At 48.9% G+C, this 20,976-nt stretch overlaps 8 protein-coding genes across 8 annotated transcripts; 4 read left to right on the forward strand and 4 right to left on the reverse strand.

The window, feature by feature from the left end:
- Positions 1-440: 440 nt before the first annotated feature.
- Positions 441-3,801, reverse strand: PGRI_070590 (WD40 repeat domain-containing protein; the record flags this gene model as incomplete). Its single annotated transcript, XM_040794773.1, has 4 exons — positions 441-1,992; positions 2,045-2,881; positions 2,934-3,205; positions 3,259-3,801. The coding sequence occupies 4 exons, from the start codon at positions 3,799-3,801 to the stop codon at positions 441-443; spliced, it is 3,204 nt and encodes a 1,067-aa protein (XP_040648014.1).
- A 1,304-nt stretch (positions 3,802-5,105) lies between these two features.
- PGRI_070600 (SDR family oxidoreductase) lies at positions 5,106-6,333 on the reverse strand (the record flags this gene model as incomplete). Its single annotated transcript, XM_040794774.1, has 2 exons — positions 5,106-5,992; positions 6,054-6,333. The coding sequence occupies 2 exons, from the start codon at positions 6,331-6,333 to the stop codon at positions 5,106-5,108; spliced, it is 1,167 nt and encodes a 388-aa protein (XP_040648015.1).
- A 1,130-nt stretch (positions 6,334-7,463) lies between these two features.
- rrg9 (mitochondrial ribosome assembly protein RRG9) lies at positions 7,464-8,342 on the forward strand (the record flags this gene model as incomplete). Its single annotated transcript, XM_040794775.1, has 1 exon — positions 7,464-8,342. One exon carries the CDS (start codon positions 7,464-7,466, stop codon positions 8,340-8,342), a length of 879 nt encoding a protein of 292 aa, XP_040648016.1.
- A 382-nt stretch (positions 8,343-8,724) lies between these two features.
- Positions 8,725-11,340, forward strand: PGRI_070620 (putative intracellular protein transport protein (Sat1); the record flags this gene model as incomplete). The annotated part of the gene is made up of 3 exons (XM_040794776.1): positions 8,725-9,262; positions 9,324-10,406; positions 10,460-11,340. 3 exons carry the CDS (start codon positions 8,725-8,727, stop codon positions 11,338-11,340), a joined length of 2,502 nt encoding a protein of 833 aa, XP_040648017.1.
- Positions 11,341-11,884: 544 nt separating this feature from the next.
- Positions 11,885-13,036, forward strand: PGRI_070630 (Mob1/phocein family protein; the record flags this gene model as incomplete). Its single annotated transcript, XM_040794777.1, has 5 exons — positions 11,885-12,260; positions 12,319-12,412; positions 12,463-12,596; positions 12,653-12,874; positions 12,945-13,036. 5 exons carry the CDS (start codon positions 11,885-11,887, stop codon positions 13,034-13,036), a joined length of 918 nt encoding a protein of 305 aa, XP_040648018.1.
- Positions 13,037-13,458: 422 nt separating this feature from the next.
- On the forward strand, positions 13,459-14,396 carry PGRI_070640 (F1F0 ATP synthase subunit 5; the record flags this gene model as incomplete). The annotated part of the gene is made up of 4 exons (XM_040794778.1): positions 13,459-13,620; positions 13,774-14,088; positions 14,141-14,230; positions 14,283-14,396. 4 exons carry the CDS (start codon positions 13,459-13,461, stop codon positions 14,394-14,396), a joined length of 681 nt encoding a protein of 226 aa, XP_040648019.1.
- Positions 14,397-15,093: 697 nt separating this feature from the next.
- On the reverse strand, positions 15,094-18,503 carry PGRI_070650 (uncharacterized protein; the record flags this gene model as incomplete). The annotated part of the gene is made up of 6 exons (XM_040794779.1): positions 15,094-17,817; positions 17,874-17,973; positions 18,040-18,196; positions 18,258-18,279; positions 18,346-18,363; positions 18,420-18,503. 6 exons carry the CDS (start codon positions 18,501-18,503, stop codon positions 15,094-15,096), a joined length of 3,105 nt encoding a protein of 1,034 aa, XP_040648020.1.
- Positions 18,504-19,949: 1,446 nt separating this feature from the next.
- PGRI_070660 (uncharacterized protein) lies at positions 19,950-20,515 on the reverse strand (the record flags this gene model as incomplete). The annotated part of the gene is made up of 4 exons (XM_040794780.1): positions 19,950-20,005; positions 20,090-20,223; positions 20,321-20,410; positions 20,469-20,515. 4 exons carry the CDS (start codon positions 20,513-20,515, stop codon positions 19,950-19,952), a joined length of 327 nt encoding a protein of 108 aa, XP_040648021.1.
- Between the last annotated feature and the right edge of the window lie 461 nt (positions 20,516-20,976).

Genomic DNA, 20,976 nt, shown 5'->3' on the forward strand with positions numbered 1-20,976 from the left:
TAAAAAAAAAAGTGGTTGGGGTGGTGGGTTTGGGGTGGTGGAGGAATGTATGTGTACTACTTCTTTGAACTAAATTTGAAATGAACTGAGTATTCTTATGTGTTTCCCGATAAAAGAAAAGTAAAAGAAAAGATTCAATCTTGATAATGGTGAGATGGCATATAGCCTCTCAAAAGGTAAATATGGGTATCATCAGAAGGGAAATGATCTCTAAGAAATCAGGATGTAGAAGGGAAAATCGTCCACCAAAAAGTAGATGACGCAAAGACGAAGGAAAAGAGAAAAATCCAAGAGAATGCACAAACCAAAATGCCGGTAAATAAGAAGAGAAAAAAAGAAAGTATCAAGAGAATGCAATATAAAAGCGCCGTAGCAATTCCACAACTGAAGCCATAAACACCAGAGATGCAATGCCTCTCCTAATGAGAGAAGAGAGAAGTTCATTCCTCCCCATTTGTATCACAAGAACGGCTCCGCGAAACCTGCCGTGTCCCCTTATACCGCAATGACGGGGTAGACGGCATACGGTGAGGAATACGGGGAGATTTGGACATTACCGAGTAACTCTGTTTATGCTCCCGCTCCGTATCCTTGCCACTACTATCTGTCTCTGTCTCGGCGCTCTCAGCGCTCTCATCACTGCTCTGTCCACGACCACCAACAATGCGGAGTGTGAGACTGAGTTCGCGCTCGAGCTCCTTTTGCGCTTGAATGCGTTGAGTTGAGCCGTTGAGTTTCTTGCGATACGCTCGTAGAGTCCGGCAGAGCTGCTCGGTGGACATGTCCAGGCTTCCGAACTCGCTGCGCGGTGTTGTTTTGCCACGGTTGCGGAAGTCAAGGGATGTGCGGCGGTTGGTTGTTCTTGCGCTGTGGGTTTTGCGCGGTGTTGGGGTCTTTGATTTCGGGCTGACTGGGGATGGGGACCGGCGGTGTCGGTCTTGTGGGGTTCGTTGTGTTGGGGAGAGGCGGTTTGGGGGTGAGGGTGTTTCTGAGACGGAGTGGTTTTTGAGTGATGATGGTGCTAGAGATAGTCTAGATAGCTTTCGGAGTAGGGTTGGAGAGTGCTCGCGTATAGGTGTTGGGGTTGTAGGATTTGGGCTATCTGGTCGTTGAAATCCGGCGAGCTCGCTGCGGGAAAGGACTTTTCGGAGAGGGGGCCTCGCCGCTGTCATTTCTTTCACGGGGTTTTCGTCGTCCTCACGTGTGTTCCCGATGAGGTCTGGAGAGAGCTGTTGCTGCACAGCTAGGTTCCATATCATCAGGATACCATCCATACCAGCACTGACCACTGTGCGTTTGGTTTGGGATTCATCGGATTTATCACGCTCCTCAAGAAGTAGCACATCGGTTACGCCTTCTGTATGGCCGAATTCGCCAGTGAGGAGTTGGTCTCGCTCCAGATCATAGACGCGAATAGATTTGTCGGTGCTTGAAACACCTATGAGAACCTTCGGGGTCTGACCTGAGATCTCCGAGGCAACTGTCAACGAGCCCAAAACTACTGCATCGGCTGTCTCTGAATCAGATGCCTTGAAAGAGTGAAGCTGGCGCCCGGAGGGGATATCGAACTTCGAAACACAACGGTCCATGGTAGAAAGGTACAGAATGTTCGAGTCATCTGGACAAAGTGTCATCGACACGGGGGAAGCCTTTTGGGTAATGACCCTTGAAATGAGGTAGGCAACAGAGGTGCCACAATCGGCCTCGCGTGTCGCTCGATCTCTTATGACAACGGTGCGGTCTGCAGAGCATGAAAGGAGCTTTTCGCCCTCATTGATGAACATCAATTGTCCAACAGCTCCGACGTGGTCGTCCATGGTTTGAATCAACTGCAACTCAGTGTCTCGTTTCTCGAATAGCTGCACCATCCGATCACGCCCAGAACTAGCTACTAACCAGGCATCGTCCATGCGTTGGATGGCCACATCTGTGATCTCTCCACCATGGGCACGCGCCTGGTCGAGGCAAGTCCAGTCGGAGTTCGAAAAGGTTCTGCATCAGAGTTAGCTGAAGAACTTGGCTACTATCTCAGATTTTCACATACCTTAGCACACCAAACTTGTCGCCAGAGACGAACCAGTCCGCATTTTCAGCGGTCCTCAAAACTTTAAGTTCGTTTGCGGCATCGTCTTCCTTTCCTGGAAATTGGTCGAGATCAATACTTTTCGATCCTTGACACTTCCCTTGGGCATCCCAAAAGTTTACCGAACCATTGCGAGACCATGTGAAGAAGTCCGCAGACAAGGCATTAGGGAAATCCATGCGGCAAATACCGAGAATCGGGTCCCGGTGGGCCGGCATGGAAGCCTCGCCCTCCTCCTGTACACCATCTTCGCCTAAAGTATCAATAGGATAGACATGAATCGCGCGGGTGGATTCAACAGTGACCAGATGGGAATTAAGAGACCCCATGCAAGTTATAGCCGGAGTCTTGCTTTTCTTATCAAGCGCACTCTTGTCAAGGCGCGCAGGGGACAGTGTGGATGAGCCGGATGATCGTAGAACTTCAAATGGCAGCCGCTGCATTTGTCTTCCTCGTCCGCCTAGCCATATGGACTCTTGGTCATAATCCACAGCCAATGAGGTGATGCTGAATCCGACTTGCTTTACAGTGATCATCTTTTGAGATCCTTCGCGATCATCGAGGAAGCAAACTGCGCCCGAATCTGTGCCGATTACAGCCTCATTGTAGGAGATACTGTTCACGCAGGTGAAAGTGTTGTCGCCCAGTGCGCCTAGGAGACAATTCCTGCCAGAAAGTGCTTTTGGGGCGGGATTGGGCGAGGGGCCGGCTCCCTCGATATTCAAACGTGATTTGGTTGGTGAAACGGGCCGAATCACCGTTGGAAGACGCCATACCTTCACATGTCGCAAGCCGGTCCTGAACAAAGACATTAGTTGACTACTAGTTTTCACCGTCTGATCAAACATACGTGACTAAGCTCTGGCCGACCCAGCACATATCCTTGATAAACGAGGTGCATTTATTCGCGGAGTGTAGCTTGGCCGCCCCATTTTTAAGGTTGATTGACCAGATAAAAAGAAATCCATCGTTCGGATTACCGAGAGTTGCCAAATACTGAGAGTCAGGGCTAAATGCCAGGCTGCGAACACCGAACGTATGCTCGTTCAGAATGGACAGAGGAACATCCGGCAGAGCATCTCTCGCTGTCGAAAATATTAAAACTCGAGGATTATAACCAGTCTTGATGTCGTCAGCCGCTGTTGCAATACTTTATCTCAATTTCCCTCACTTACCTCTCCTACAGCAAGGAATCTTCCATTTGGGCTAATCGAAACACTCGTCACTGCCTTGATTCTTTCCCTCGAAGACCATCCACGCGGACTGCCGCTGTCGATGACTTCGCTTGACGGAGACCCATTGGAAATATTGAGGTGTGGATTAGATCGAATATGGGAAAGGGATCGAGATCTTGGGTCTGGGGTGGCCGGTGGAGTAGACTGGTTGTAAAAAGAAGTTGATGGGTTAACACTGGCCGCAGAAGGGCGGGCTCGAAAGAAGCGCTGTGTTATGTTGTCGTTCTCGTCTAATTCTGCAAGAACCGCTGCTGATCCAGCGCATAGCGCAAAGCTTCTGCTCTGATCATGACTTGAAAAGCCATTGGGTGTGGTTGTTGTTGTGCCGATAACGGTTTGGAGGGACAAGGAGGATTGATGAGCGGTTTTGCTGGGGGATCGCGTCCCTGGTCGAAGGATTGGAGAGTTCGAAGGAGTGATTTTCAAGGATGCGCCGGGTCCAGCAAGCTTGCTTTTCGCACTGAGGGGGGCAGTGGTAGCCATATCCTGGGGGAGGAGGCGGTCGGTGATTCAAGGTCCGCTGAGAGCGCGATATGTTTGCATTTCAAGCCAAGTTCATATAAGTTTGTCGGTGCCAGTCAGGCTGTAGTCGGAAATTTTATCTCGGGGAGTTGTCAGGAGAGAGTGTGGAGGGATGGTGGAATTAGTGGGGGCAAGCTGAAATGAAGCTTTGATTAGCCAAATGTGATCTCTCACAAATATTGAAACTCACCAAAAAGAGCGTGTAGGAGCAGAAAAGGAAACAAACACAAAGCTCATTCCGCGCTAAAGCAGATCATTCCAGTCGATCGGAGGAATTTGAACCTTTTAGCTGCCCCTGGCTCTATGGGGTTATATGGGTTTCAGGTTGGCTTCTGATTGGCTTGGGATTTTGAAGAATTGCCGAATCCTCAATCACTTGAGAGCTTTGGGATCTCTGAGATTCCCTTGATCTGCGAAAAAGAGATGAACGGTGGGTCGTATACGCACAGTTCGCCGCACTAACCGGGGCTTTCGGCTTAATGCGAGCTTGGGAGTACGATAAATTATGTTGTATACAAAAAGTTCACAGATCGGATCAGATCGAAAGGCGCACGGGGGGGGGGGGTTCCACGGGAGGTCCACAGGTGGATTTGGCATTTAATCTGAGCTTTACATTTCACGTGTATGATCTCGTGCCCCCGGGTGCCCTAATCTTAATTTGACCTGTCCGATGTCCATCTCTACCGTCTCATCCTCACAAAAGTTATTATTTCATGTCTCATGGTTTAGGTTTGCCTCTTTCTATAACAGTTTTCAGCCATTTGTGATATGGGCCCTTTAAAATCGGTGACCTAGTTCCACAAGTTGCCGTAGACCAGCACCCCGTGTTCTCTGAGGTCTTTGTCAACCTTCCTAGAAAGACTTACACTGATATTCGGCAACTTATGTCCGCTGCCTTTCCCCAGAAAGCGCCCATAAAAGGACAAGGCGAGCAACAGCACTCTAGAATGTGAGCGTCATGTCTTCAACTATGAACTTTATAGCGGCAACTACGAGAGCCCAATTCTCGGGGAAGGGCTTCTTGGAAGGAGCCCGTGTCAATCTCCGGGAGTGATTATCCGAGAGAATTACATAGTACAAAACATATACCTAACAGCACTGGGTTGCTTTTGCTAGATATATCTTTCCTAGCAACATGGAGCGGGTTATACGTGTGGCAGAAAAGCTTGCATTATGTTGTATATCCTACCGGGAGTCATGTTCAACAGTACTTCCAATAGCGGTTCATTTAATCTTGCTTTGTCTTTGTTTAGAAAAGAAGCAACTCAAGGAGCAGGCGTAGGGATGAACTTCGCGTTCACCATCCGATCAAATGTAAACTGATAGCCCTGAAGAGTATCAATCTGCTCGTTGAATCCAACAGATCGAGCCGCCTCAAGAGAATACTCCCGGCTAAAGTCAAAATCAATAAGCATGAAGTTCACATGGCCCCAGTTCTGCAACTCAATGAGACCTTCCTTCAGGCCATGAGTCAAGACCAAGCGGTCCCAAATCGCCTTATTCTCAGAAACGAAATCCTGTATATTCTTCTGCTTACCATCTGGCTCAACACCACTGAGACCAAAGTAAGAGCAAATCCCTGGCCAGACCTGAGCCCAGGTCACAGGCTCCCCGTCGCCACAATTAAAGCTTGATCCGTTTTGACACTTGTCGCGGTTAAGAGCAGCGAAGATCTCCATCTTAGCAAGGATATCTTGAAAGGTATCGGTGTGGCGGGTGTGATAACCGTGCGGACGGCCGGGGAATGGAACTTTGGCGTCCTTTCCATTGACTTCTCGGTACAGAGTCAAGTAGAAGGCAATGCCATATGCCATGTTCATGACGTTGTAGCCAGGAGCGAAGCCGACAATGCCATCCGGTCTAATTTCGGAGAATGTCCAGTTTTGGTTTTCCGATAGTTTCTTTAAGATATCGTACTGATCGTAGTAAAATATATGGTCTCTCCATGGCGAAGGGATGCGGGGCATCTTCTCATGGAGAGGAGGCTGGATATTGATCTCTTTGGGAAACTCCAATCCATACCCCTTGCCGCCAGTCTGCAGAATGACCGCTTCTATAGAGGGTGAAACAGCGGAGATGGCTTCAACGGCGGTTTGGAGAATATCGGTGTTGATCTTGCGTACCGACTTGAAGTCGCCAGTCTGGATGTAGGCTGAGCAGAACTTAGTATTTTTGACTTCAGAAAAGAACTAATCAACGCAACAAATACATACCACAAAAGAATACCACATCTACTGACTCCACGTTCTCGACTTTCTCTTTAAGCTGGGCCTTTACCGCTTCCACGGACTGTGTCAGGTCAATGCCCGATACAATATTAAGGCGTTGATCGTCAGGGAGGTAAGCGTCCTTGTTTGTCCATGGCCGGTTGCACAAGCCAGTCACGCGATTAAAAGACGTCGGTGTTGGGTATTGTAGAGCTTGGTTTAAGAGAGACCATCCGGATATTCCAGAGGCTCCAAAGATAAGGGCATGCTTTCCAGTTTGGGCCATGACGATATCAAATGTATAGAGTGTTAAAAGATTAGACACAGGAGACTCAAACGGGTCTTCAGATGGGTTTTTAAATTCATTCTGTTAGCAAGGCTGATCATGGTGTTGGTCTTCGGGTTTCATATCCCGGATGATTACAAAGACAACAATGGGCTAGTGGAGATAAAAGACATACTGTATTTCTCATCAGGCGGCATATTTCCGCACCTTATGCTCCTAGTTTTGTTGATAGAAGAGGCTAACTGTCATATCCTGAACTGCTGTGATATCACCGAAATAGGATATATGGTAGACCTAATCGATTCTTTAATAGTATCGATTTATATTTTTCTTTTATAGTAATATACTACAATAAGAGACTTAAATTAGATCGGAAGCTAGAAGAGGGAAATTACATGCTGGGTATGCAGCGAGATGAAGGAGTGAGAGAGATCTGTATCGTATAATCCACGTATGAAGGGACAGGGTATTTATATCCACCGAAACTAGCAAGTAAACCGGCAAATATAGTGAACATCAAGGATGGTATCACAACCCTATATTATATGGTCAAAGTGACGTTACATTATCTCCGGAATAACCCAAGGCTTTTTCGTAGACTTCCTTTGGTCTTGTCTGTCGGTTTTTTGAATGGTAAAGTGTCTCGAAGAATATTGCGCAGCCACTGAAGAGAATTGAGTGTGTCTGTATGGTCTGCACCTAAGGCTTCACTGCGGCCTTTCCAAGCTTCTCGAAATGCAGCTTCGGCCGCTGCATACTTTCTCTGCTAAACGTTTTAGGAGGCCAAGTCCTCCGAAGGAAGAGGAGACGTCCGCATGTACTCCCGTAATCCCGCTATTTGACCAGGCATTCTAACTTCAGTTGGCATAAGAGAAAAAGATTCCTGGGAAGTAATAGATGCTTGGAAGGAACATGTAATCACATATAACTAGTTAGAACAGGGCTCGAAAGAACTGTGATGCCATATTTCCAAGGTTATCAGGCCACCAATTAGTAACCTTATCGTTTTCTTATCGCCATTGGATACATCCATGGTACATACCTAGCCCTGGAGGTATTTTCCCTTCCTTCATTGAACTTCATTGTCTCACATTTATCCATTGTCAACTTTGCTCTGCTCGTTATCTAAGATGGCCACCAAATGTGCTGCATCTTCGAGGCTGGTCCTGCCTGCCATTCTACGCAATGTTTTCCGCTCCCAGTTCCCCAGTAATTTGAGCGCTTCTTCAATAATCCCCTATCACCGATCGCTTGCCTCTGGTCCTCTTTTCTGTTCGAATATCCAACTCCAACGATCCTTCAGTTCAATCCCGCGCCTGCGTGATCCCCAGAATGACCAATTGGAGCACGCAGCCCCTGAAACCTCGGCCGTCGCCGATGATAACGTTTCGTCCCAACACGAAACACCGCAGAAGAAAGATTTCGACTCATTCGACAAGAAAGGCGGATGGAAAACCCATAGGGCTCACCCCAAGGGCCAGCGAAGGGGCCCGGAAAATAGGGAGGGAAGAACCGACAGAGAGCGCAGAGCTTTCCGTAACGAGACTCGCAGGGAGGCCGACAAGGAACCTCGCAAGCGTTGGCAAGACAGAGCCGAAAAAGCGAAACAGTTATCGGAGACCGGGAGAAATAAGAAGCCCGAGAGCTGGCAAGTGCAAAAAGCGGCTTTGAAAGAGAAGTTCGCCGATGGTTGGAATCCACCCAAGAAGCTTTCACCTGATGCTCTCGATGGGATTCGTCATCTTCATGCAAAGGCCCCCGAACAATTCACGACTGCTGTCCTCGCAGACGAGTTTGAGGTGTCACCAGAAGCCATTCGCCGAATTTTGAAGAGCAAATGGCGCCCATCAGAGGACGAAATGGAGAGTCGGCGCAAGCGATGGGAGAACCGACATGACAGAATCTGGAGTCGCATGGCTGAGCTTGGTCTTCGCCCTTCGACAAATCGCACGCGGCCCCTTTCAGACTTCCATGTGCTGTATGATGACAACAATCGCAAGCGAAGATAGTTGTGTACATTATACTTAGATATGATTTTAATTTACACTTGTACAATAAATAATATCACCTATGATTTTTTTTTTCTGTTCTAATCTTGGTCAAAAACACAAAATATTTACATGTTTACATGTTTACTATATATCGATGTCTATCGTGGTGGGTGTAGAATGAGGTGGGTAACATATGTCATTTAGCCCGTAGTTTCGGGAGCTAGGAGCAAGGTCATCGCCACGCAACTCCCTACACATCTTCAACTCTACAACCAGAATGGTTCATTCGGGTTGACAGGATGCTAGTGTCGGCATATTTCACCAAGCTTCGACCTAACTACAGCTCATTGTTCCCTTCAGGCCTTGGCCCCCCTCGATCTGCAGCCCACATGCTGACACAATGCCATCCAACATCCAAGTCTTTGTGAAATGGAAGGACCAGACTATATTTGCAGGCGAGGATGTTGAATGTACTATAACATTCAAGAACGTGGCAGATACTGGCACCGATGCCAATAATGGTGAAGGTCAACATTCACGGAAGATCTCTCGAGTCGCGAATCACACACCTAACTCGAACTCGGACTCTTTCTTCGGATTTAAATCATCTCAGGGCCTTTTTTCTGGTCGGCGATCATATTCCACCAGCTCGCAACGAAAGCCTTATCACCGGACCGCGTCTTCCCTGAGCTCTCCGTTGGTCGGCTCCCATAGCTTTCCTCCAAACAACGGCCCCTCTACACCGCGAGCATGGCAACCAGGTCACAACCATAAACGATCTGTCTCCATCCTCTCCATTGATAGTGAAGGCCAAACCGACCCGACTCCTTCCGCACACAATTACAATCGTCACCAGCCAGCCAGGGGTCATGGGCGCTCAGCGAGTCTTCAGGTTCTGCCGCGAAGGAACAATAGCTGTGAGGATGCTTACAAAAAAGGTAGATGATGGATAGTACAAATATGTACCTAGTGCTCTCCAACTAATGACTCTCTTATCAGCGAGAACGCCCTCTCATGCCTTTCCATTTCCGTTGACAGAGGCTCCAAGCGAGCATCCCAACGGCAGCCTGGGAGTTGATACCTCCCACTTGGGTCGAGCCAGCCGCCCTGGTTCTCTCGCGACTAGTCCAATAGGCGCAGTAGAGCCATTGCGTCGACCTCCACGACGGCCTCAACCACCTCCCCTCGATTTTAAGTTCCCCGCCGCACCTTCGACCGATTCAACTAACAATCGCACCGTGCGCAGTCCGTCACCAAAGTCGGCCACAACCAACGGTACATCATCAACCGGAGGAAGATCCGCTGCTAGAGATGCACAGGGTCTGATCGGACCGGCACACCAGCAACTAACCCGGATTATATCAGCTACAAGCGTGAATGGGAGCAACCGAAGCAGCGGGGAGTTCTACTCTATCAGCGACCACTCTACAGAGACCGTCGGGTCCGAATACACAAATTATTCGGTACAGGCTGCTCGAATTCCCCCCTCTATGCGACATGCCCGGCATCATTCGAGCGTGGTTCCATCTCTTTCCAAAGCCCCCAGCAGCCAGGCGCTGCTGATGGGCTATGCGCAGGTTAGTGCCTCATTCACGGTCGATGGCTCATTGGTGAACCAGTCAGCCTTCGACGAAGTCAAGCGAAAGGGAGTTGTTGGTGGCCAACCAGGTTCAGGTGGAATTCCTGGCCGGCCAACGCCAACAGCCGAGCGACCACGTAAAACTGGTGGGTTCTGGGGCGCATTCAAATGGAACGCTATTGAGGAATCCATAAATGGCCTTCTTTCAAATAACGAACTGGATGGACTACGTGAAATGCGTGGTGTAACATCGTCGAGATCAATCCCGTTGTTGTCCACCTCACAATCACTGCTTTTTGTTGACCTCCGACTGGCCCCAGGAGAAGAACAGTCGTATTCTTTCTCATTTGCCCTTCCCAAAGGACTCCCGGCGAGTCATAAAGGGAAAGCAATCAAGATCTCATATAATTTGGTCATTGGAACTCAGCGGCCTAGCGGGCCTAATGAGCCTCAAAAGGTCAACCGCATCAATATACCCTTCCGCGTTTTCAGTGGCGTGAATGGTAAGTTACATTCTTCACTTTGCCTTCCATCCCAATGTCTCACGGTTTTATAGAAAAAGGAGATATTCTTGGGCATGACTTGATGTCACCTTATGTACTTCTACGGGATGAAGCGAAGGTGCAAAAGGTCGGGCCAGTGATGCCTGTGACAACGAAAAACCAAAGTATCAGCAAATCCCACCATTCCGCGGCCGACTTCCTTGGTTTTGTGGATGAAATTCTGGAGCAACGTGCGCGTTCCAACACGCTGTTCCCACCTGGCACTACACCCTCGAGGCGACCTAGCGTCGAAGGATTACCCCAGTTGCTTACTTCCAAGGATATCATCGACTTTGCTATCCTTCGCAGTAACCAGGCCGTGAACTCTCGCCGCAGCCCCAATCGCTTTGAGATTGCCCGCGAAGGTAAACGTATCGCAGTGGTCGTCTTGAACCGACCAATTCATCGACTTGGAGAGACCATTATTGCGACTATGGATTTTGGAGATGCCACAATTCCATGTTACGCTGTACGTGCCTCCCTAGAGACGTCCGAAAAAGTCACCCCTAGTTTGGCCATCCGGTCAAATGCCAGCATTCACCGAACCACGCGGCGTATTCATGCTTCTCTGTTCGAGAACACACTCCATGCCACCCGAGTGGCTTTCAGTCCTGCTATCCCTATCACAGCCACGCCATCAATCTTGACGAGCGGCGTTACTCTCGATTGGGAACTACGATTCGAGTTTGTCACATCCAGTGTTCGAGGTGAACAAAGGGCCCAACCCTCAGGCACGCACTTACTCGAGGCTTTGTCGTCGGATGATCGCGGCACGGTGCTTTCTGCTATGGAATATTTGAACTGTGAATCATTCGAGATCGCTATACCGCTGACAGTTTATGGAGAGACTGTTCGAGAACAACTGCCCGAAGAGAATGAAGGTTACCCGATCTAGGACTCTAGATGTACACTAGATGTCTCTAAATCTACACATGTGCTTGCCTGCCGTGCGGGTTATGCTTGATTTTGTTTCGTTTTAAATATCCCCCTTGTGCTATCGAGAAACTCATGCAAATATAGGCCTCACCGGGCTCTGGGTTCTCATGTATTATTGATAAAATTGAATGATTACTTACTTCGCAGTACACACTACATTTAAAATATGTCTTGTAGATGTGACGTCGATGCGGTAACTGGGGCAACGTGGTGAACGGATCGGATCTCACTTTATGAATTTGGGGAGCTGAAACCCAAGAACATCTCTCTCATTGCCCGTTTCTTTCAAACATATCATTCAATATCGTCAGATACACCTCATTGACATCGTCCGTACGTCCGCTTATATTATAATATTACCTAAATATTGGATAGCAACTGATAATCTGACATTGGAATGCAGGCACATCGTGATCAGCGCAAACCCCGCCAAAATACACCCCTAGCGAAAGGGATCACTTTTCTCTCGAGACTGAAAGAATATGTCTTCATTCATAACCACTATGTCTGTCCCCGCTGCCTCTCCCGTTACTCATTTCCCTTCCCCTGGGGAGGCCTCGCCCTCCCCGCAATCACGCCTCCCTTCCGTTATCAGTTCTTCCGCTCTGCATCAGACCACTCGCACTTCTCACAACCCCCTTTCGGAGCCTCCATCTTACCTGTCGCCGGCAGTGCGCGCACTCAAACAAGGCTGCTTTGGACTAACACCTCCTAGCAATGCACGCACACGCGCCCCCTTCAAGCCCCGCTCAGCTGCCAAAGGCACGAGCAGCTATCAGCTACGACAGTTCGCTGAAGCCACACTTGGAAGTGGTAGCTTGCGCAAGGCCGTGAAACTACCAGAAGGCGAAGATCAGAATGAATGGCTAGCTGTCAACAGTAAGGCATATCTTGCGGAGTTGTGCTGGGTATATCTGCTAATGTTTTGGTTATTTAGTTGTCGACTTCTACAACCAGATCAACCTTCTCTACGGCTCAATAACTGAATTCTGCTCACCGCAGACATGTCCCGAGATGAAGGCTACAGATGAGTATGGTGTTTCCTCTGCAGATTGTTGACCCCCGGCTTACAAGTCGATAGGTTCGAATACCTCTGGCAAGACTCGGAGAATTTCAAGCGGCCAACCAAGATGTCTGCCCCGGAATACATTGAACACTTAATGACCTGGGTTCAGAGCAATGTCGACAACGAACAGATGTTCCCTAGTCGGATCGGTATGTCTCAGGTGTCATCCGTATAGTAGACCTATTGCTCACGCATGTTTTTCCAGGTGTCCCATTCCCAAAGACATTCCCCAGTCTTCTCCGCCAGATCTTCAAGCGTCTATACCGTGTCTACGCCCACATCTACTGCCACCATTACCCAGTGGTAGTGCACCTCGGTCTCGAGCCTCACCTCAACACCAGCTTCAAGCACTATGTCTTGTTCATTGATGAGCACAAGCTGGCCAGTGGGAAGGATTTCTGGGGACCGCTCGGTGATTTGGTGGATAGTATGTTGCGCAGCGATTAAGGGATGAATGGGGAATTCGGGTAATTGTGTTTTGCATCTGATCTCCGCAGGGGAACTGCGGAAAAGATATCCTAACGGCGTTTCGGGTGCGGTGCATGAATTGAAGTATTTTAGCTTGGGCTTTTCGGCGTTTGGGGCTTGACCTGACGCGAAGACCGGAACGATGAATTCATGGACATTATTTGATTTTTTGTAAAGCGGGCGTTTCTATGGTTGTGTAGCATATAGCAGCTCTAATCTCATGTTTGCGTCTGAGTAGTCGATCCTGAAACTCGAGTCCAAATTTAAGAGACAGTTTGCGAATGGGCCATTTTATATCCCAAGGACTTCGTCGAATTCGACTAATAATATTGCTGTGGTGATATTCCAAAGATGTCGAAGCTGCCAAGAAATTATACACGTGATACATTCCGTGTGTGCGTGCACGTGACCACGGGAACATTCGGCCCGGAGGTCTCAACCTTGCATCCTTGACGAAGCAAGCACTCGGAACGTCGATATCACCTCCCCATTCAACCCTCTGTGTCCCTCCCTCTTCGAGGCCCTCCTCCAGCCAATTGCACAATGATGTCCGCTCGCTTCGCCCGCGCTGGCCTGCGTGCCACCCAGTTCTCCGTCCCTCGCACCGCCGCCGTCAACGGCATCAGGTCCTATGCCACCCCGGCCCAGGAGACCCGCGCTCCCATCGCCCTCTTCGGCGTTGATGGCACCTACGCCTCTGCTCTGGTATGCACCTCCATTGCCGCGGTCTTGTCGCGACCGTTTACCTTCACCACTTCCCGTCTTTCCCCGGAACCCCTCCCTCTCAAAAACCAACCTTCAAATCCTCAAGACGCTACGCTACAAACTCCGGAATGAATCTCCCTGACATTTCTATAGTACACCGCTTCCGCCAAGTCCGCTGCTCTCGACCAGACTGCCCGTGCTATCGCTACCCTCGGCGAGACCCTCAAGGCTGACAAGAAGCTCGTCTCCATCCTCGGCGCTCCTATGCTCACTGTCGCTGACAAGAAGTCTATCGTCGATGAGCTCGCTAAGGTCGCCGGTGCCGATAAGGCCGGTATCCTCCAGAACTTCCTCGAGACTCTCGCTGAGAACAACCGTCTCGGTGCCCTCGAGGGTGTCTGCGAGAAGTTCGCTACCCTGATGGGTGCTCACCGCGGCGAGATCGACCTTAACATCACCAGTGCTCAGGTATGGATTCTTTTGTTATGAAAAAAAGATATAAATGCTAAAACTTTCATAGGAGCTCGATGCCAAGACCCTCTCCCGTCTTGAGAAGGCTGTTTCCAAGTCTCAGTTCAGCCAGGGCAAGAAGCTCAAGGTTGTTGCCAAGGTGCGTTGAATTGGACTTTTGTTGAGTGGATGTTCATTAACTTATTAATTAGGTCAACCCCGACCTCGTTGGTGGACTTGTCGTTGAGATCGGTGACCGCACCGTTGACCTTAGCGTTTCTTCCAAGATCGCCAAGATGAACAAGGCTCTTTCCGATGCTTTGTAAATGTAAATTAGCCTGCGTTTGAGGATGGTTAAACTATAGCATATCGTCCCGGATGAACGGTAGCGTTCGGTGGAAAGGGGCATTCTAAGTCCCTTTTCTACCTTTTTGTTTTGTTCGAATTACTTGTCAATTGCACAAATTCATCCATTATTGGTGTCTTATAGATCGTTGATTTCTCTAGTCATGCAAGGTACGGGGGACATGCTGGTCTAGCGGTTAATAGTTTGCAGTGTGTTTCGCATCCCTCAACCTGCTTGCCTTCGTGTTTGCCTGCCTTCCGTATTGCGTAGACCCGGCGGCCGTTCTGATCGCCGGTCAATCTGCGCAATGATTTTTTATATTTCTTATTTAGGGGTGCAGTTTCATATGCTTAGGCGCAGGGCGTCAGGTAGGTTCCTTTTGAGAGAATGGTATTCTTGACGTTTACTTCGTATCCAATGCACCATAAATCAAAACTATACTCCGAAAAATGTATATATGAATAGGTCATAAATGGTAGATAGCAGATGAAACGTGTAAGAAATGACAGAAACAGTCGTGACCACAAACAGATCGTTATTATCATGCCAAGAAGCAGCCAAACGAGAAGATGACGGGAGAAGAGAAATAAGAAACAAATGCCAAGGGGAAATGCACAGGATCAAATGGGAGAATGAAATGCAAGATATGTAAAGCAACTAAAGCCGAATCAAACCCGTCAATTCTGCCCATTCTCCTCAGCTCTCTCAGCCTTCGTCTCAAACTCATCCTCATACGCAGCAATAGAAGCAGAGCTGCGCACCCGCTGCAACTGACTCTCCACATAGTGGTCAACATGATCCTGGTTATGAGGATCCGCAGTGCTACCCCTACGACTACCTCCACGACTAGGACCACGACTCTGACCGTCGTCATCCAAGTCCGCAGCCGGCGTAGCATCGCCAGAGTAGAAGTCACTACGGTTGCCGATGGAACGTGTGGTCGACGAACGACGGATAGACGGACGGCCCGAGCCGCGCGGTCGTCCAGATCGGGAGAAGATGTCATCGAAGTAGTGCGATGCTGCGGCGAATGGCGACCGCGGTGTCTGCGGTAGACGACAGTTGATACCAGTGTCGTGGATGATCTTGGCGATTAGGCCTGTCCATCCGCACTGGTGCGATGTCCCGAGTCCGCGTCCGGTGTCGCCATCGAAGAACTCGTGGAACCAGAGATTGTCTTTCCAGTGCTCGTCGAAATCGAGGAGGTCTGACCCGGCGTTTACGGCGCGGCGGCCGTCATCGTTGCGAGCGAAAAGATGCTGCATGCGGTGCTGCAGTTCTTCGGCTACATGTCCTAGGTGCATGTAATCACCCGAGCCCTTGGGACACTCGACTTGCAGGGTGTCGCCGTAGAACATGTGGAAGCGGAGGAGCGACTCAACGAGGAGGAAGTTGACGCAGAGCCAAATGGGGCCACGCCAGTTGCTGTTTCCGCCGAAGAGGGAGGAGTCGGAGTCGCCGGGGACGTAGCCCACTTTGAAGTTTTGGCCGTTGACGTCCATGGAGTAGGGGTTCTCTTGGTGGAACTTGGACATGGAGCGGATACCGTGCTCGGAGAGGAACTCGGTTTCATCGAGCATTCGCTCGAGGATCTTGATGAGACGGTCTTTGCTGACCAGGGCTAGTAGGAGTCGGTCGTCTTTTCCACGGTCCTTCATGCTGGCGATGTTACGCTCGGCTATGTCTGGCTTGTTCTCGATGAACCACTCCAGTCGCCGTTTGAACGAGGGGAATTGGTTGATGAGCTCAGGCTCCAGGGTGAGAACTGCATACAGCGGGATCAAACCGACGAGGGACCTGATCGGTAGCTGCTGGGTCCATGGTCCGCCGTAAGAGATGGCATCGTAGTAGAAGCTGTCTTCTTCGTTCCAGAGTGACTGCACAGTGTCATCACCCGAACGGAAGGTCATTGCATCACTGATGAGCAGGAAGTGCTCGAAGAACTTGGATGCAATGTCTTCGTATGTGCGACGATGCTTAGCCAGTTCTAGAGCAATGTTGAGCATGGTCAGACAGTAGAAGGCCATCCAACCAGTGCTGTCAGCTTGCTCAAGCACACCGCCAGTGGGCAATGGCTCCGAGCGATTGAACAGACCGATATTATCAAGTCCCAAAAAGCCGCCCTCAAACACATTCTTGCCACCAGAGTCCTTGCGGTTGACCCACCAAGTGAAGTTGAGAAGCAACTTTTGGAACACCCGTTCCAAGAAGTCCAGATCCTGTCGTCCGTACATCTTCCGCTCAATCTTGAACGTGCGGAACACAGCCCATGCGTGCACAGGAGGATTCACATCGCCAAAGTTCCACTCGTACGCTGGCAGCTGACCGTTCGGGTGCATGTACCATTCACGGGTGAGGAGGTCGAGTTGCTTCTTTGCGAAATCGGGATCCATCATAGCCAGTGGGATACAGTGGAATGCGGTGTCCCACGCAGCGAAGAATGGGTACTCCCAAGAGTCGGGCATCGATAGGATGTCGTCAATGTACAGATGACGCCACTGCTCGTTGCGAATGCCCTTTCGACCTGGCGGAGGAGGGATCTCAGCCGGGTCACCATTTGCCCATTGATCCCAGACGAAGTTGTAGTACTGCTTGCACCACATCATTCCGGAGAAGGCTTGACGCTGGATGTTACGGAGATCATCGCTCATGGGGAGAGGGTTGAGGTGGTAGTAGAAGTCATCCGCATCAGCGCGGCGCTGTTCAATCACATCGTCCAGGACTTCTTCGTCGATGAACTCTTCCTTCTTACGGGACACCTTGAAACGAACGACGGCACATTCGCCGGGAGGGACTCCATCGCCGTTGTTGAAGGCGTACCAGGCAGCAAATTTGGTACCTTCGTTGTCTGGGTTGATAGCATCCTTCTCTTCTTGAACGATATGGCGGTGGAATGCATCTTTGACATAGGGTGTGCTGTTCTCGGTACCCCATAGTAACTTGTTGTTACTCTCATTCTCGGTGAACATCATCTGAGGCTGGATATCTTCATCACTAGACCCAACCGGAGGCGATGGCGCAAAGGAGACATATCGATCGCCAAATTTGCTGTGGTTTGATTTGGCCACCATCGGTCCCTCTTTCTTGATAGACGGTCTTTCTTTCTTCTTCTCATCTCCCCAGGCCCAGGTATTTCGGAACCAGACATGAGGGACGATGTGTAGATGAGCTGGTTCCGGGCCACGGTTATAGGCAATGACACGGAAATTCAATTCTTCCTCATCATCGGCATCCTTGGCAGTCTCGATGAAGATATCCCAGTAGCGGTTATCATCGAAGATTCCAGTATCAAGAATCTGATACTCTTTCTCCAAGCGTGAACGCTTTGCATTCTCATCGATGAGGTCTTGGTACGGAAACTTTCTCTGGGGGTATTTGTAGAGGAATTTCATGTAGGAATGCTATACTCCGGGATTAGTAGGATGGCAAGTGGAATTCGATTTATATATTGGCTTACCGTCGGGGTATTGTCCACGTGGAAATGTGCCTCCTTGACACTCTCACCGTGATTACCCTGAGGGTTCGACAAACCGAACAGACGCTCCTTCAGGAAGTCGCTATACTCCAATCAGATTCTATGCAGAGGATGGGAGATACAGCATTCAAGTAGAGTCTCAACTTACTCTTCGCCATTCCAGAAGGCAAAGGCAATGTTCTGTATGCCGTGTGTATCAGATACACCGGCAATTCCATCTTCACCCCAGCGGAAAGTTCTCGATCTTGCATGATCGTGGGTGAAGTAGCTCCAAGCGTCACCATCTTCACTGTAATCCTCTCTGACTATACCATGAAAAACGGGAATTAGCCTCTTTCTTGAGTTGGTATGATTGCAAGCTCTTACCTGTAGCCCACTGTCTCTCGGCCTATATCAATGCAATCGCTTTTAGCACTGCCAATATATATCAAAGCTATACTTGACCTCCACTTACCACATATGGTCCCCAACGCTGTTTTGTTCAGTTAGCAAGAATGTCTCACAAGCTCTAAAGTTAGGAAATCTTACCTTCCAATACTTGGTTCTCTCGCGGTCTTCCTTTAGACGCTTCTCTTCCTCTGTAATTACTTCTTTCCCATCGAGTAGAACCATGATTGCGCAATGCAGAGTAAAAAAAAAGAGAGAGATGAAGAGGGGAGAAAATGGAGGGGAATTCAAGTCCGTGCCAACCTGGGGCTAGAATGACGTCCACCGATGAACTGGGGGGTCCACAGGTGGATAACCTTGGAAAGGTGAGATTGGAAATTGAAGCTGATTGGTTGAAACTATTTGGGCCTGGAAGCTGTACGGAGTACGAAGTACAGATATACTTGTTTTTGGAATTGACTTTGACCTCTACGGCTATATATAATATATATCTTCGGCGTATTTTTTTACTTCTCTTTTAAAAAGAGGGAGATAATCACAATCCCATTGTCTCTCCAGACCTTTTAGATTCGAGCCCGGCTTCTACCCGATTAGTATCGGGAAGAATTGCCACCTTCTTATCAGTCCCTCACCGTTTGTAGGTCCGGGTAGTACCTACATTATGTATGCACATGTACGCTAAATCTGAGACATTCCTGATCGGAGCTTTGTGTGGCGGTCAGTAGCTTCCCACATATACAATTTCAAATTAACTTGGTTTTAAAAGTTGGAAAAGGTTCGAAAATCACAAAGAAAATCTAGAGCGGGTTGTTATCAGATATACCATTGAATTACCACGGTGAACATTCAAGTGCTAGGGAAACTAAGGTGTGTGCCAACCCTTGGAAGGTTGATACAGATACTTCCAGGGCTAGGTACCTATGTAGGTACATATATGTACATAGTCAAGATCAGCTGTGTTTATCGATAATAAGGGAGTCGGGAGGGAAAGAAGGAACATCACGAGGAAGAAGCGACTTTCCCTTTGGCTCCGGTCTTAGAAGATGGGCTGCCTCAGTATTCAATATGCACCCCTTATCTACATTACTACATCTGGAATAATTGAAGCTATTCAGAACAAGAAAAACATCTTAATAGACCGAAAAGACATGGCACGGCTCATTAGATCGCCTAGAAAGGATTAGCTTCAAGAAAATCGGCCTTTATGCCCCGCCTCTTTCAAAAGAACGGAAGTGTCCAGTTTCTGGTCTCTGATTGGACATAAACCTATTACTCCCGTCACTTTCCGGGTCTGAATAACCATAAACTACCTAAAAGAATACGCAGTATCAAAATGTATCCCGGGAAGTCTGATTGAAAGTGTTTCAATTTCAAGGCCAAACAAAATGGGTGAAGCGCAGCGCCGTAGCAGTGCAAACAAGGGATGGCCGTGGGAATAAATCCCTCAGATCCATACAATAGGGGGTTTCTCAAAGGATGCCAGATAAAAAAAACATAACAGTAAAAAGAATCATCCCAATAGAATAACTGGAACATATTGCGTCTATCAGACGCGGCGCGGGTCCAATATCACGGATAGAGAGAATCCTGCCCTGCACTCGTCCCAACCTCTAGTTCCCGACTTCAGGACCGGATGGCCTTGCTTTGACCTTTCGAAATGTGTTCAGAAATTCAGTTGTTCCCCTGCTTAGACTGATCCGGCTGCTGCTCGTTGGATCCCTGGGAAGCTGTTACACAGTCAGATCCCGTTACAGCGCAAAACCAGGCCAGCTATATCAATCGGCCCACAAAAGATCAGATTGAGCGCTCACCAGCTGACTGGGCTTGTTCCCGATTTCCGGATGTGTTTTCACTGGCAAATTGGGACTGGAGACGTCTCTCGGCCTCGCGAATTCGGTTCTGTAGTTCTTCCAATTCGCGGTTCTGGATCAACACCTGTTGCTTCCTTTGGTGCGATTAGCGTCACGAAATTGAATGGCGAAAAAGGTAGGATAGTCGCATGCGATATCGATAGTAAAGGAAATGATTCAAGTGTCACTCACTTCTGGTCGATGGTTTGCGAAAGGTTGTTGACGTCAGAGTCAAGCATAAAGGCGCTGTCCAATGCGGACGAGAAGGCTTGCGCCATGGTCCTGTGGTCACGGTTAATGCTATTATTTGGAGATCTGATGAGAATATAGGGAAACGAACGATTGAGGCCGGACCTTGGGCTTCCATTCGCGATCCATGTCAGACATCTTGTGGGGAATGTTTGGTCTCTCTGTCACAGAACGGGTCTCAACAGCTGAACGGCGACAGAGGGGTGTGCGACCTGAAGGCGGGGCAAGAGCAGGTCACAGAATTAAGGTATTAGGGTGGTTTAGGTATGAGACCAGGACCAGCCAAGAATCAAGCACAGATGAAACTGAATAAAGGTTTCTGATGGTAAGAAAAACACAGTATCAGTCTTTATACTTCAAGATAAGCCACAATCGGGGAGGTGTGAGAAATACCGTACACGCGATGGACAAAAACAGAGAACTTTGGAGAACAGAAGCTAAAGGGGGAAGAAGAAGGGTGAGAGATGATCAATGCCCACCTAATGTTACTAGTTGTCCCCATATATCCACCGCAAGGAGAGAGCTCGTAAGTGTTACAACTGTATTACAGGGGTTCTACGCCATTATGTGTCGCATTTTTATTTTGATTTCAGGGGCTT

The sequence above is a fragment of the Penicillium griseofulvum genome (genome assembly GCF_001561935.1).
Source record: "Penicillium griseofulvum strain PG3 chromosome Unknown contig_94, whole genome shotgun sequence".
NCBI classification, from domain to species: Eukaryota; Fungi; Ascomycota; class Eurotiomycetes; order Eurotiales; family Aspergillaceae; genus Penicillium; species Penicillium griseofulvum.